This window comes from Cervus canadensis, chromosome 3 (assembly GCF_019320065.1).
Source record: "Cervus canadensis isolate Bull #8, Minnesota chromosome 3, ASM1932006v1, whole genome shotgun sequence".
Lineage (NCBI taxonomy): Eukaryota > Metazoa > Chordata > Mammalia > Artiodactyla > Cervidae > Cervus > Cervus canadensis.
Genome location: NC_057388.1, coordinates 72,480,849 through 72,497,266, shown reverse-complemented (window position 1 = coordinate 72,497,266; position 16,418 = coordinate 72,480,849). Strand labels below are relative to the sequence as shown.

The window sequence follows — 16,418 nt, the reverse complement described above, 5'->3', positions numbered from 1 at the left end:
TGTCCTGTCACCTATCAGGAAAGTCTAGAGCTTGATTAAACATTCTTGGGCAGAGGAGATCATAATTTTTATCTGTTCCTCCCCACAATACTGTGAACTCCGTGAGGGCAGGGACTGGACCAGATCTTTCCTGTGTCCTGATTTATTCCAACGCCCAGAACATTTGTCAAAGAGATTAAGGCAGGAAGGAATAGGATGGATGCAAAGCCACCTTTGAGAGGTGCTGTGGCCTGGCCCACACTCCGCAACAGCCGTCACACCTGCCATTGCTAAGCACCTCACAAGCACACTGCGCTCCTGTTGGCATCGTCTCCGTTTAGGTGCCCAGGGGGCATTTGCAGGTTTGATTGAGGAAGAGTTCTGCCCTCTGCTTTGATGCTTGGTGGCAGAGCAAGACCTAGACACGGTAACCTTGTCCTCCCCTGGAGAAGCAGCTTCCTTCCTGGCTCCCCTGAAGCTCCTTGTGGCCCCTTTAGGTGCTGAGACCCTGGCTGGCTTCAAGGGGCTGTCTCCTCCATCCTGCTCTTCCCTACTGCTGCTGGATGTGGGTGGGGGTCAGGACTGGACCAGGAGGTGGAGGAGGATGGAGCAAGCTCCACCAGATGGACTGGCTAACCGACCCTGCTGACATCAAAAGAGACCATGTGACCTTAGCTGGCTTTGTCTGGTGTTTCCAGCCTGTAGCCAAAATCCCTCCTGATTGCAACTGAGTGGGACCACAAAGCCCGAGGTCTCCGGAGGTTGGGGTCTGCTGTTTTTACCACCCTATCCACAGGAGCCCAAATATGAAGAGTCCAAAGTGGAGCTGCTGCCTACTCCCAATGGTGTCACTGTCTGCTTGACTTTCTTGCAACATGAGCAGGAAATGCTGCTTTTGTATAGTAAATACACACTCATGATAAAAAATAAAACACCAAGGCAACAGAAACCTTCATTCACTGCTGGTGGGAATGCAAAATGGCCCGTCCACTTTGGAAAACAGTTTGATGGTTTCTTATAAAACTCAACACGCTCTTACTACACAATCCAGCAGTCAGGCTCTTTGGTATTTATGCAAAGGAGTGGAAAACATGTTCACACAGAAACTTGTACACAGATGTTTATAGCAGCTTTATTCACAATTGCCAAAATCTGAAAGCCACCAAGATGTCTTTCAATAGATGAATGGATAAATAAACTGTGGAACAATCAGACAATGGAATATTATTCAGCACTAAAAAATGAGCCACCTGTTGTACACCTGCAACTTTTATAATATTGTGCATCAACTACACTTCAATAAAAAATTGTTAAAAAAGAAATAAGCAGCTGAGCTACATAGAGGAAACTTAAATGCACATTACTAAGCGAAAGAATCAACCTGAAAAGAATACATACCGTGTGATTTTAACTATATGACATTCTGGAAAAGACAAAACTATGGAGACGGTAAGAAGATCAGTGGTTGCCAGGAGTTGAGGGCTGGAAGATGAACAGGTGAAGCACAGAGGACTTTTAGGTCAGTGAAAATGTTCTGTGTAATCCTTAACAGTGGACACCTGTATTTATATGTTTGTTAAAACCCATAGAAGGGACTTCCCTGGTGGTCCAGTAGTTAAGACTCTGTACTTCCAAAGCAGAGAGAACAGATGGTTCCATCCTTGGTCAGGGAACAAAGATTCCAGAAGACATCAGGCATGGCCAAAAAAATCCCCAAATCCCATAGAATATACACCACCAAGAGAGAACCCTAATGTAAACTGTGGGTTTGGGTAAGTACAACGGGTCAACGTAGTTTCATCAACTGTAACATATGCACTACTCTGGTAAGGGATGTTGATAATGGGGGAAGCTGGCAGGCCAGGGGACGGGTGGGCAGGGACAGGGAATATACAGGAAATGTCTGTACTTTCCCCTCAATTTTGCTGTGAGTCTAAAACTGCTTTTAAAAATAGTTTCTTTTTAGAAAGTCTGTTAAAAAATTGACATCTTATGTATTATTTGTAAATTCAATTCTTAGTTATTATTACTGACTTAAAACCAAAGCAAAACAAGGACTTCCCTGATAGTCCAGTGCCTAAGACTCCAGTGCAGGGGGCCTGGGTCCAGTCCCTAGTCATAGAACCAGATTCCATAAGCCTGAAAGTAAGACCTGGAGCAGCCAAATAAGTAAATAAATAAATACCTTTAAATAAATCAAGTTTCTGCCTTATGACACAGGCCATCACTGGGCCTGATTCTATTGACTGTTGTCTTTCTGGATGATGGGTCACTTTATCTAGGTTGTTTTATTTTTCCTTCTTTTTTTGTGTCTATATTTAGTCAGAGATCTCCAGAGAAACAGAACCAACAGGAGGTATGTGTATTTGTTTGTTTATTATGAGGAATTAGCTCACATGATTATGGAGGCTGACAATCCCCAAGATCTGTGGGGTGAGTTCGCAAGCTAGACATCTAGGAGAACCAACAGGGCAAGTTCCAGTCCAATGGCAGGAAAAAGTCAATGGCCCACTTCAAAGGCAGTCAGGCACGAGGGATTCGATACTGAATTCCAGACACAGTGTGTAAAGAATAGCAGTGGCTGAAGTAAAGGGTCAGGACACCCAGGAAATGGAGCATCCTTGCTTGTCAGCTGTTGGTTCAGCACATCTGGCCTGTGGGTGAGCTGTGTTGCGGCGTTAGATTCAGTTCCCCACAGACAGCAGGACGGGACCTTCCTTTGGTGGGATTGGCATCTGAGTCTGTGAGAGTCTCGTGCAGCAGGCTCTGTGCCCCTGCACCTTGGTGGGTGGTCTCACTCTGCCCTTTCACCTTCTCACTGCAGACGGCCACTTCCTGGCCATCGGTGTGGTCTGGGGACCCCTGTAGTGCTTCTCTTGATAGCCCTGCTGTCAGGACAGAGGGGTCCCACATGCCTGTCCTTCGGGAGGTCTTGGCTCTCCGGCCACATCCCCAGTGGCACGTGGTATCAGGCCTGGCATGGTTACTCTCAGGCTCCAGGAGCCCCACATGCTTGAGCCTCAGACTCAGGTCTCACTCACTGGTCCCCTCAGGGGCAGACAGTCACTGCTGGGTGCTTACTGCAAAGCTCCTGTAGTCGGAGGGCCTCTCAGGCCCCTCTTCCTCCCTCAGAGCCTCAGTAGTATTCTCCATCTCCTGCACCAGCCTCCACTCTTCCTCATGAGCACTTGGTGATGGCCTTGGAAAACAGTCAGGGGGTGTGTGTAAAGTCCCCTGTGCCCAGGGCTCCCCAGGCACCTGCTGGTTTGCCACCAAAGGCAGTGGCAGAGCTGGCTTCAGGAGCTGCCTATAACACCCATACCACCACCCACCCCCTGCTCTTGGCTTAATATTCTGCTGTCTCTGTCTTGGAACCCTTGACAATTTTTGAACAAGGGGCCTCACATTTCATTTTGCTCTGTGCTCTGTACATGATGGGTTTCCCTGGTGGCTCAGACGGTAAATAATCTGCTTGCAATGCAGGAGAACTGGGTTCGATCCTTGGGTCAGGAAGATCCCCTGGAGAAGGGAATGACAACCCACTCCAGTATTCTTGCCTGAAGAATCCCCACAGGCAGAGGAGCCTGGTGGGCTACAGTCCAAGGGTCGCAAAGAGTCGGACACAATTGAGCAACTAAAACAGCAACACAACCGTATGTGATGTAGCTGCTCCTGGGCAGTGGGTTGAATGGTCCTTGCCTCAGTTTCCTCTGCTGGTTCTGTCTTCACCTGCTGCAGTTCTGCCTTCAGCATCAGAGAAAGAGGCCAGGATGGTCATCACAGGGACTTGGCTGAAACCACCCCAGGAACTTGGAGAATTGGGCTCTGTGGGTAAAATGACCTTCCCTTTCTGGTAGGACTCAAATACACACCAAAACTGAGTGTGACTTATCACACAGCCAAAGATGAGATCAAGATAATGGCTACAACGTGGGCACTCAAAAAAAAAAAAAAAAATCATGACACTATCAACAGAATGAAAAGGCAGCCTACAGAATGGGAGAACATATTTGTAAATTACATATATGGCAAGGCATTAATATCCAGAATATGTAAAGTCTTCCTAAAACTCAACAACAAAAAGCCAGACAACTCACTTAAAGAATAGATTAGGTTTAAACAGATATTTCTCTGTTCAAGGAAGACATACAAATGGCCAAAAGCACAAGAATAGATGTTCAACAGCACTTTTAGGGAAATGCGAGTCAAAACCACAACGAGGCACCGCCTCACACCCATTAGGACAGCTATTATAAAAACAAACAGAAAATAACATGTTGGTGAGGATGTGGAGAAATTGGAACTGTTGTGCATGGCTGGAATGAATGCAAAATGGTGCAGCCATGGAAATGGTGCAGTATGGAAGTTCCTCAAAAAATTAAAGCAGTGTTATTGTCTGATTCAGCAATTCTACGTCATAGACTATGCACAAAAAGATTGAAAGAAAGGACTCACCAATGTTCACAGCAGCATTATCCATGATAGCCAAAAGATGGAAGCAATCTAAGTGTTCATGGATAGAAGGATGGATAAACAAAGGAATATCATTCAGCTACAAAAAGGAAGGAAATTCTGACACATGCTACAACCTGAATAGACCTTGAGGACATTATGCTAAGTGAAATAAGCCAGTCACGAAAGGACAAATACTGTATGACTCCACTTTTGTGAAGTTTCTAGAATAAGCAAATTCATAGAGGCAGAAAGCAGATAGATGGGTGCCAGGAGCTGGGAGTGGAGGATGAGGAGTTAGTGTTTAATGGGGACAGTTTCAGTTTGGGAAGATGAAAAAGTCCTGGAGACGGATGGTGGTGATAGCTGCACAGTAATAGGAATGCACTTTATGCCTATGAACTGTGCTCTTATTAGTTAGAGTGGTAAACTTTATGTTATATATATTTAACATGATTTTTTAAAATTTCAGGACGTGACATGACAGTGAGTAGCACAGGACCCACAGCTAGGTAGAATGGGCATCAACCCTGGCTCTCTCTCCCCAAGGAAGTTACTCAACTTCTCTGAGCTTGTCTCCTCTTGTGAAAAATAGCAAAAATAACGGTACTTACTTCAAAGGACTGCTGTGAGAATTAAATAATGATCTTAATAATGGCACCCGATACCTCCTGGAATCCTGACTTAACTATCCTAAGCCTTATTTATCCTTGTTTGGTTACTGTGCCCTTTTCTGTATTAGGGAAATGCCCCATCTTCTGAGTGGGGAATACAAGAGGACACCAGACACCACTTTTCCCAGCCTCCTGTGATCTGGGGTGATCAGGGAGATTGGAATGATCTGGGCTCCACTAAGCAGATGCAATCCCCACTCTGCCATCAGATCCAGCATTTCTGGTGGGGGGGGGGCGCGGCGCGGCGTGGTCCTCCCCAAAGCCAGCTGAGTGGGGTTTCTCCCTGTGCCCTATTATGCAGGTTTCCTAAGGACTGAGAACGCCCGCATGCCTCCCAGTCCATCACTTTTCTGCTGGGTGACAATAGTTGGTGCCCTGGATGCTGCCTGTTATCTCCCAAAGCATCCATTTTGCCTTCCTTACTAACAGAAGCCGGGTGGCTCGGTTGGCAATGTGCCCAGATCAAAATATTCATCTTCCTGGATTCCTGCAGCCAAGGGTGAAAGCCACTGGGCGGGGCTCCTGGGAAAGCTTAGCCAACAGGATTGTGGTGGCGTAATTCTCGGGCCTTCTTCCCCTTTCCCTTTCTCCCTCTTCCTTAGTCTTCGCAGCAACCAGACTATCTTGAACATGAACTTGGGGGGATGCAGGAGGGGACGGGAGGTGGTGGCACCATCCGGAACTGTGAAGTGACCAGCCTGAGGACAGAAAATCAAAGGCCCTCAGGGCCCTTGACATGAAGATTGGAGTCCTGCAGCTTCTTTTTTATGTAAAAAGGCTACTCAGTGTTTATTTTGTTATACTTTTTGTTTGTTTGTTTTTTATTTTATATTTTATATTTGTTTTATTATATTTTCACAACTGATATTTAACTTATTAAACTATCATTTTAAAACCTAGTTCTTTATCTTGTACATCATATTAGTATCTTTATAAACATGGAAGATTTGAATTCTTTTACTACATCTTCCAACATTTAAACTGCATTTATAGGTGTAATACATTTGGTTTCCTTTTGAAGTACTTAATTGTCCAAATTAGCAAAGAAAAAAACCACCTTGAGCATTAAATAGTTCTGATAGACTTTTAAATATGTTGAACCTAAAGTTCTCTTAAATGTTTAAACACAATATATAAACTTTATAGTATTTCCATTTCAAACCACAAGTCTAAATCACTTTTTAACTACAGAATTTTAAAAGCAGTTACTGGGTGGAAACAAGGAATTACTAAAAAAGGGCACAAGGTACTTGGGGTGAGGGACACGTTCTAAAATTAGATTGTGGGGATGTTTGCACTGCTCTGAATTTGCTAAAAAATTACTGAATTGTATGATTAAAACAAGTGAATTTCATGGTATGTAAACTACATCTCAATAAAGCTTACACACCATGAAATTCACCTGTTAAAAGCTATTAAAAAAGAAATGCAGGGACTTCGCTAGCAGTTTCTGAACCAGTTAAGACTCTGAGCTCCCAATGCAGGGGGCCTGAGTTTGATGCCTGGTTAGGGAACAAGATCCCACATGCCCTAACTAAAAATCCCGCATACCACAACTAAGACCTGGTGCAAATAAATTAAAAAAAAAAAAAGAAGGAAATGCAAGGAATTCCCTGGCAGTCAAGTGGTTAGAGCTCTGAGCATTAACTGCGGAGGGCATGGGTTCGATTACTGGTCAGGAAACTAAGATCCCTGCATGCTGGGCAGTGCAGCAAGGGAAAAATAATTGCATACCTAAGTCAAAGAGAGAGAGAAACCTACTGCACATTTTAACAGCCGACTCGGGTCAATAATGGCCAGGCTGGCCTGGCTGCAGACAGAGTTCTTTTGGCCTGCCGCAGAGGCCCCCATCTTGGTCCTGCACAGAACAGTCTGCCTTCCTTTCAACGTGAATGAATCCTCAGCTACATAAACATCTTTTCTGTCCCCATCTGATCATCTCTGTATGTGATAGGCATTCTGAACTCCTGTATAGACTTCCCAGGCCCACATAACTCTCAGGGGTAGGAAAGTGGCCCTGCTGGAATTTTGATCATTCCATTCGGCTTTCCTGACTTCTAACCACGGCTCAGTAGGCCCATCTACTCAGAGCCCCTCTGGATTTCTATTATTGAGACTGGCTCCTGCCTGAGGTTTCTCCTGCTTGCTACTGAACACATTCTAAACAGCAGGGTGGGTACCTGGGGCTGTGGCATGATGGGGTCAAATGCCAGCGGTCATAAAGCAAATGAATCTCGAGTTTGTAAATGCGAGGTCCCTGGGGGCCTTGGCTAGGGCAGCTTCGGGTTAAGGGTGGGGGCCCAGGAGTCTGATGACACGTGTGGAGGGGGAAGTGATTGGACAGGTCACAGAAGCATAGACTACTCTCATGAGTGAATTAGGAGGGAAGAAGAGGGTGGCAAGGATGTGCTCTTCAGGGACTGGTGGGTGAGGAGGATCCAGGCAGCCAGAAGAGCTGTAGGAAGCTCTTTTCCTCTAAGGGGGAAAGGAAGAGCGGCCATGGGGCTAGACAGCCTGGATGGGGCTGGATAGATGTGGACAGGACCAAGGATGGAACCAGCAAGGAGTGAGGGTGCGGGCAGGTATCCTCCGCAGATGTGCGGACAGTACGGTGGGGCTGAAGTGAACATCTTCAGCACCTGAATGATGATGTTCAGTGAGAAGCTGCTTGTCAAGTGACTGGATGATTACTGATGCCGGAGTGGGATGCAGAGTCACCAGCTCTGGGCAGTGTGTGCAAATTAATTAACAACCCCACTGAGGAGTCACACTCCAGGGCCGCTTTTATTTTTGTTTTGGCAATGTGGCATATGAGATCTTAGTTTGCCCACCAGGGATTGAACCCTTGCCTCCTGCCGTGGAAGACCTGAGGACCACCAGGGGAGTCCCCAGGGCCAGGTTTTGGTTGGCCCTTTCTTCATGGATTTATGCATTCATTCAATACATGTCTTCTGAGTTTTGAAGCTGCAGACCAGACCCAGTACCTCTGGGAGAGCTAAGGAAGATTTCCCACGGGGACCACAGGGTAAGATTTGGTGGCACAGGCCACAGGCAAAAGAGTACTGGAAAGGCAGGGTGGGGGTGGTAATGAGAAACTCAACGTGGCAGGAAAAATCCCAGCCAGGAGACTGAAAAGCAAGTTAAGACCAGACTGTGAAGGAGCTGCCTGGTCACTATGGGTGACCAAGAGGTTGTACAGCTTGGGAGTTACAAAACCACATGACTTGGCAAATGACCATTCCAGAAATACCAAGAAAAACCTGGGCCAAGTAACCAGTTCGGAGGCTGCTGCCAAAGGCCAAGCCAGAGTTGTTGCGGTGGGGAGGGAGAGCAGGCCTAGGGATGGGGAGGCCTGGGGAAGAGGGGGAGGTGGCAGAGCTCTGTCTGAGGGTTTATTCTTGAGGAGAGACCCAGTGGGCAGGGAGGAGGGACCTGGAGCTCTGGAGTTAGCGTGGGCCTGGAGCTTGGTTGAGAAGTTACCTGAGAATCTGAGCCATGAGAGTGAATAAGGTTGACCATAGCCAATGTGTAAGGAACAAAACAAGATCAAATGTATGACTATGACAGGACAAAAGTGTGGAACAGTTCAAGAGGAAAAGGTCAGCATTGGAGAAATGGAAGAGAAAAGTCCAGCACATCAAGGAAGCAGGAGGTGGTTCCTGATGGAGAGTCATATCAGGGAAGACGTGGCCTGGAGAAAGCCATGGGTGTGTGGGTTGTGATGTCATTGCGTGTCTCAGCAGAAGCCAAGTGGCAGAAGCAGAAGCGAGGCCCTGGGCAAGAAGCACATATGAGACAAGTTACCATCTTCTATCATCTACCATAAAAAAAAGTAGCCTGTTTTTATAATTTTGAATAACCTGACTTTTCCCCCTGTTACATTCTCTCCAGAGACATTTTTGAAGTAAGCACTTGTTTATAATATGCTCCATGGACAAAGTCACAGACTTCTGCTTGCCAGTTGGTGGTTGGTATAGCACACCTCCAGCTAACCAGATCAGGGCTCTGTTGAATTCAGTTGGATTTGCTTTTGGTCAGAATCATCCAAATAAGGCACTGGACAGCCTCACATTCCTGAGGTTCTATGCCTGCTGAAGTTTTACTCGGTAAGGAAGTCCTATTCAAGAGATAATGCTAATAAAGGATCCCCTGCAACACTGGCTCCCCCTTTAACAAACAGAACACGTGCACGTTATTTTCTTGAGTGTACACATGGTATACCTGTGTGAAGTGAGAGGATGATAGTAAAGAGAAGCCTTGACTTTGAATAGTAATGTGAGGGAAGCCAATAAGTGATGCTCTTATTATCCATTCATTTATTTCTTAGGAGGGGTTCCTAACTGCTTTAAGATAGAAAGGAGATAGGAAGTTGAAGGAGATAGAAGTTGAGGGAGTTTACCCCTGAGGGCCTTGGGTCATTTTTTCTGTATCAGATAAGGACAAGCAGCTTCCTCAGGGTCACAAAGCAAAAGGTGATGTGGAATAAGCAAAAAAAAAAAAACAAAAAACAAACAACAAAACACGCAGTTTCCAGTTCTGGCTTTGTTAATACTCCTAAACTGGTTATTCTGAACAAGCTATTTAACATGGAAGATGCTCACTTTCCACTTTTCTATAAATGGGGGTTATGGGCTGGTTGTGAGAACAAAACCACACTCTGTAAATTCTGAGCACATGTAAGCTCACAATGCCATTATTAATAATGGCACGATGCCAGACACTGGATTTCATCAGTCATAAATTCTCACTTGCTTCTCAGATTCCTATCCTGGTTTTGCAGATGAAGAAACTGAGTTTCAGAAATATATTAAACAACACTCTGAATGTTGCAACTAAGTGTTGGAGGATATATAGATTTTCTTCTCAAGGTTTTCTGAACAAAAGACCAGGGTCATATAAGTGCATTTAGTACTAGTAATAAAAAAAAAGCATTATTAATATCTTTGACTAAGGGAATTCATTTTTAAGTTGTGGCTTTGTCTTTCACCCAGAACTCAATTCTGCCTCTGAAAGAGGGGGTGCGGGGTAGAGAATTTAAAAGATTTAAAAGGAAGGCAAAAGTGCGCAGTGTGTCTTTATAGGTAAGAGTCTGCCAGCCTCTTGCTTTAATGTCTTCCTCCTGGAGAAAATTCAAGTAGAGTGTGCAAGATATTTTCGGAAAGTAGGACATTTTGGAAGCATTTCATAACCTCTCAGACTAGAAGGGAGAGAGGGAAGCAGAGAGGGAGGCGACTGAGCCTCAACCTCATCTGCAGTGAGAAAATGGTGATGTTCAAGGCCACCTAGCCTCCCAGAGAGGCGCGCTCCTGGGACCCCAAGCGACCTTGGCGGGCGGCGCGACCTTGAGGCCTGCGTTCGCCTCAGTTTCCCCCTCTGAGCAATGGGGAGACGTCCTGGTCGCCAGGCAGGGCAGGTGCACAGCCCTCCAGTTCCCACCGGCCCACCAGGGCGATCGCCACGTCCGATCCCCGTCCCCACAGCCATCGCTAGCGCGCGACCCCACGCCGCAGCGCAGAGACCGAGCCCGCGGGCGGGAACCTGCCCGCATCGCCCAGCACGCACGCGCGTCTCCAGTCCTGCCTCTCGGGCGCCATCTCTACTCATAGGCCAGCCATGCCGTCACTTCGACTGACCCCTGGTCGCGATTGGCCAGAGATGAGGCGCGCGACCGGCTGTAGGCGGGGCTTAAACTGGCTATAAAAGAGGAGGGCGGCGGGGCTCGTGCTGCCTTGCAGACGCCGCCACCCCGGAGCCTTCCTTGCTGTCTAGCCATGGTCAACCCCACCGTCTTCTTCGACATCGCTGTCGACGGCGAGCCCTTGGGCCGCGTCTCTTTTGAGGTTGGGGCAGGCGGCGACGCGCCGGGTGGGCCCGAGCGGTCGGCGGGGGGCGAGGCCGAGTAACCGGGTGCAGGCACCCTGCTTGAGGAACGCGGGCGGCGCGGCGCCATTTCCTGACGAGGGGCCATTTTGGGAGGCCGGGGGCGGCGGGTAGACAAAGGCGGGGCGGGCGGGGGAGGGGCGGCCGCGCCCTTCCGGCCGCGCACGTGCTCGGGCTGCTAGCTGTTGGTCGCCACGCGGGACCGCAGGCCCCGGAGGGTCGACAACGCCCTAAACGGAAGGCAGACGCCGGCCTCAGGCGGCTGCGACCGTCCCGAGCCCACCCTCGAGTGCTCGGAAGCGGCTCCCTTCGCGCTAACGCGACGGTCGCACCTGAAGACTGCTTTTCCCGCCCCGGGCGCGTCAGGGTCGGTGGGGATAGCAGCCTAGCCCTGGTCCCGGAGGATGCTTGCTGGTTCATGGTTGGGTTATAGGGCTGCGGGGCTGGCAGACTCCAGGGTTTTCCCAGATGTCTTAAAATTCTGAGATAGATGTAGAAGGAGGTCCCTCGCGCCCCTCCCCGCCCCCACCCCGAGCGGAAATGTGCAGGCGGCCTTTCCTCCGCTGGCGCCGAGGCCCGCCTTCCGCTGCGGTGACGGTGGATGGGAGGCGCCCGGGCTCCTCCCGGTCGTCGTCCTGCAGAATGGGCTAGTCCAGACTGGCTCCGCGGCAGGCCACCTCTGATGGTTTTGTTAACTACTTAAGGGATGTTAGGAGTACTTACTAATCAGTTTGTGGTTACAGCAAGGTAGCTAAGTAACTCGGCGTGCTCTTGAAACGGTAAATGCGATTCCGTTCCGGTTAACCGGTAGGTCTTGAAGTGTCCAGTCGCTAAATCGTGTTCAGCTCTGACCGCATGGACTGCAGCACGCCAGGCTCCTCTGTCCTGCTGTCTAACTTAGGGTGTAGCCCTAAGTGGTTTAATCCTCCGACCTCTCAAAAGCTGCCAGTGGTTAGTTTTAGGATCCTATCCCAAGGATGGATAGGCCCCCATGCCGATCATGAGGGCAGAGGGATTCCTGCCATGATAACTCTGTCCGCGTTGGAGGAACATAGAAGACGCCTAAACCCTTGTTAGAGAAAACAGTAGGTCCTATTGAGTCTCTACTCTACTTGTATTGTAGTCAGAGCTAAGAATTGGTAAGGGCCCATGTGGAAGCTTGCCCTGAGGTAAAACTCTTCGGAGAAATAATACATCCTATTGATCTACGCCCCACTTTTATCTGTAGTCAGCTGATAATTGATCGGGGGCCACGTGGAAACTTGGCCTGAGCCTAACGCTTTCTAGCGTGTGTCTCGGGTTAGCCAGAGGGCTTAATGGAAATGAGATAGGATCTCTTGGCATATCCGTTGGTGAGAATCGAGATGGAACTGCCAGTACGGACTTCTAACTTTAGTAACGGTTTACAAGGGAAGCGGGTGAGTACAGGGTTTGAGAAACGCTAGAATTAGGAGAGACCATATGTTTTACACACAATATTTAGAAGCTAAATAAGTAGATCTAAGAAACATACAGGATTTCAATAGATGATTTAGTCACAGATCTCTGTAATAGTTCATGAAATATTTTAAAGGGTTTGTTTAAGCATGGTGTTTAAGCGTTTTGGGCCAAAATGTTTTATATATGCAGGAAAGGTTTGAAGCAGTTGTACTAGAAACCAATCTTTATTTTTTACCCCACTACTAGGTAAGGGACCTGGAAACCAAGAAGTGACTGCTCATCCAATCCGTAAAGCTATGTTAACAGATTGGAGGTAGTAGCATTTTCATTACCAGTGACTAAAATTACACCTGTTTACTCCCTGATCAAGCAGGAGTACTTGCTATTCCTGAAAATCTTGTCGTTAGGTTCAAACTGAAGTTGGGGGAGGTGATGTACATTTGAGAAGCCATATATCTGTTCAGAAGTAGGTGTGATAACACATAAAAGTTTTAAGTCACTTTTTAGAAGCCTCACACTATTTGAGTCATTGCTGGTTCTGGATTTTTGGCACGTCTTTGGGTCTCATGTTGCTAACCCAACACCACAGGACTTAAGGCTGTCAGGAACAGTTCTTATTTGGGATTCAGAGCAATTACTGAAGAGAAGCATTCTGTTCCTGTGAGAAAACGAATTTATGATTCAGAAACCCCTAAAGACAAGGGTACTAAGCAACAAAATATGCAAACAGATGTTGTTAATTAACTGTCATTTTTCTTTTACAGCTGTTTGCAGACAAAGTTCCAAAGACAGCAGGTTAGTTTAACAAAGGTATTGTGGTTATTAACTGGTGTGTGTGTGTCCATATATATATATGTATATATACTTTATTTTAACAGAAAACTTTCGTGCTTTGAGCACTGGGGAGAAAGGATTTGGTTATAAAGGTTCCTGCTTTCACAGAATAATTCCGGGATTTATGTGCCAGGTATGAAACTGACTTGGGTTGTCTTAATTTAGGCTTGAACTAGAATACTCCAAAATGTGTATATATGGTTTGTCTGCACTGGGGCCAGTCTGCTGTTAAAACTTCCTGGCCCATTTATTTTACAATTTTGCACTGATAGGATGCATTTTAAATTGCTATAGTTCTATAGTGCTATTTTTTTTTTTAAAATATGTGCACATATGAAGTGCTGTTCTACCATTTTGGTTCCATGTGACCACCTTCTAGTTTTATTTATTTAATAATCATTTATTTGGCTGCGCTGGGTCTTGGTTGCAATGTGTGGGATCTAGTTCCCTGACAAGGAATTGAACCTGGATCCACTGCATTGGGAGCACAGTCTTAGCCACTGGACCACCTGATAAGTCCCTTGACCACCTTGTTTTGAACTTGAGTCTTAAAAGTTTGAACTTTGCAGACATGGCATGTTTTCTGACTGTGTTGCCAAAAGTGACATGTTTCTCTATGTTCACAGGGTGGTGACTTCACACGCCATAATGGTACTGGTGGCAAGTCCATCTATGGCGAGAAATTTGACGATGAGAATTTCATCCTGAAGCATACAGGTCCTGGCATCTTGTCCATGGCAAATGCTGGCCCCAACACAAACGGTTCCCAGTTTTTCATCTGCACTGCCAAGACTGAGTGGTAAGACAGGACGTGGCAGAGGCGCTTTCCCTTCTGTTGCCTGCTCTAAGATGGTGGAAGGGCTGGATCACAGTTTAAATTTCTGTAGTGTGCTCATAGAAAGTGCGTGGAGATAACTCTAGCAAAACAGGGCATTTAGCTGATTTGTTTAGTTAAGAGTGGTGCTTTCATCTAATTTGCTTGTGATTTGTTGGCTCTTTTTAAGGGGTCCATTCTAAAATTAGGATTCTTAACAGTGGAGACTTTTAATGTTTTTTAGACTGGCTTAAAGCAATCTATTGGTGTTGCCAGTGTTTTTTAGGTAGAAGAATAAAATGTTTCCAGTATTTAACATCTCTGGTCACAGGTAGTAATGTTCATTATTCTGTTTCTAGGTTGGATGGCAAGCATGTGGTCTTTGGCAAGGTGAAAGAGGGCATGAATATTGTGGAAGCCATGGAGCGCTTTGGGTCCAGGAATGGCAAGACCAGCAAGAAGATCACCATTGCTGACTGTGGACAAATCTAATAAATTTGACTTGTGTTTTACTTAACCACCAGACCATTCCTTCTGTAGCCCAGGAGAGCACCCCTTCACCCCCATCTGCTCGAAATATCCCATAATCTTTGTGCTCTCGCTACAGTTCTTTGGGTTCCATATTTTCCTTATCCCCCTCCAAGTTTAGCTGGATTGCAAAGTTAAATTTATGATTATGAAATAAAAACTAAACAATTATCTGTCTTTGTTTGCATTAGAGTATTGATGTAGGTTTCATTTTAAGCAGCAACAGGTTACTTCTAAGACAAAAGTTGTGTTTACTTAAAATTCCAGAATACTTTGCTTTTTTCCTTCCCTGACCCAAAGTTGGTGATGACCAGGTAAGCCTGGCTTGCTGTAGTCCGTGGGGTTGCAGAGTCAGACACAACTGAGCAATTAAACTGAACTGACCCAAGAATGAAATGTTGATAATGGAGTATCCCAAGAGCAAACTGAGTGGAATACTGAAAATGTAGGCTGAGGCAGGGAAAGAACAAGTTGGAACTTGAAGATTGTGACCAGGTTGGACCAAAAAATTCTCATTTGGCACATTAATGGGTATTCATAAAAATTGTGATAGTTTGAAAACCATAGCTAATATTAAAACAGACATGTTGGGTGGTGGCAGCACTCAAGAATATCAAACCTTAGGCTCTGAGGGGCAGGGTCTTTTGGTCATGTTCCTGGGGTGTCTGTAGCTGTTTGAGATGGAATATAACAGCTTAACTGAAGTTCTTGACAAAGGACAGTCTGGTGGAGGAAGGCAGGCCTGGTGTGGTAGTCTACCTGCAGAGGGCATCTGGCTCTGCTAGACCAGCTAAGGGACCAGTTAACTAGATTTGGAACTTCTCCCTGGCTGGTTATAGAGTCCATCATGGTCGTTTGAGGCCTTGCACTCTGTAAAATGCAGACTTAACAGCCATAATCTGGACAGATGAGGACTTTCATGTTCACAAGCATGGTTTCCTTTAAAATTGAGGACTTCTCTTGGGAACCCTACCCAGTTGTGTACTGTATTCCCTCAACAGAGGTCCCTGACTTTGATTTTTCTGTTTGTCAATCTCATCACCTATGTCTCTAAAAATACGTTCAGTTTTTGAAAAGCAACCTTAAATCTAACTGCAAAGAAAGGGTGTGTTGCTTCAGGGTCTCCCCAGGAATGCAAGTGGAGCAGAATCTGGATCACAGGGTGGCCTAAGATTCCTGGAAAGAATAAGCTGCTTCTGGAGAGGTCTGCCAGGCATGCACCCTAGGAGATACAGCACACCCAAGTGCCTTTAGCACATCTCAAAAGAAGCAAAATCCGTAAAATCTATGGCATTTATTCCATGGGAATCTATTCCAGATTCCCCCATTGGTTCCAGAGGGGAGTTTAGAACCAGCTTCTGTTTAGCTACTAAGTTGGGTCTGACTGACCCTATGGACTACATGAACATGTCAGGCTTCCTTGTACATGGGATTTCCCAGGCAAGAATACTGGAGCAGGTTGCCATTTCCTCCTACCCAGGGTTCTTCCTGACCCAGGGATCAAGCACACGTCTCCTGCGTTGGCAGGTGAATTCTTTACCATCAAGCCACCAGGAAAGCCCCAAATCAGCTTTATTAAGGTACAGTTTATATACAATTGGTGTCTTAATGCTCTTCTACCCCAACCGCACCATAACCTAACTTAGGTTTTACATATTTGAAAGTCACTCAGACATGTCAGACCCTGCAACTCCATGTACTGTACCCCAACCGCACCATAACCTAACTTAGGTTTTACATATTTGAAAGTCACTCAGACATGTCAGACCCTGCAACTCCATGTACTGTAGCTGACCAGGTTCCTCCATCCATGGGAT

At 46.4% G+C, this 16,418-nt stretch overlaps 1 protein-coding gene across 2 annotated transcripts; it reads left to right on the top strand.

Annotated features, from left to right (window-relative positions):
* Positions 1–10,786: 10,786 nt before the first annotated feature.
* PPIA (peptidylprolyl isomerase A) lies at positions 10,787–14,778 on the top strand. Of its 2 annotated transcripts, XM_043463455.1 has the most exons (6): positions 10,852–10,945; positions 12,672–12,738; positions 13,190–13,220; positions 13,304–13,392; positions 13,886–14,058; positions 14,433–14,778. In XM_043463455.1, the coding sequence occupies exons 4-6, from the start codon at positions 13,384–13,386 to the stop codon at positions 14,563–14,565; spliced, it is 315 nt and encodes a 104-aa protein (XP_043319390.1). In that variant the 5' UTR covers positions 10,852–10,945; positions 12,672–12,738; positions 13,190–13,220; positions 13,304–13,383; the 3' UTR covers positions 14,566–14,778. The 2 variants fall into 2 exon arrangements, with proteins under 2 accessions (XP_043319389.1, XP_043319390.1); XM_043463454.1 differs by lacking the exon at positions 12,672–12,738 and having other exon boundaries at positions 10,787–10,945.
* Positions 14,779–16,418: the final 1,640 nt, after the last annotated feature.

Coding starts and splice junctions, on each gene's coding strand:
- PPIA (XM_043463454.1), top strand. CDS start 10,877: ATGGTCAACCCCACCGTCTTCTTCGACATCGCTGTCGACGGCGAGCCC. Junction 13,221..13,303: donor CAAAGTTCCAAAGACAGCAG/GTTAGTTTAACA, acceptor TTATTTTAACAG/AAAACTTTCGTGCTTTGAGC. Junction 14,059..14,432: donor TGCACTGCCAAGACTGAGTG/GTAAGACAGGAC, acceptor TTCTGTTTCTAG/GTTGGATGGCAAGCATGTGG.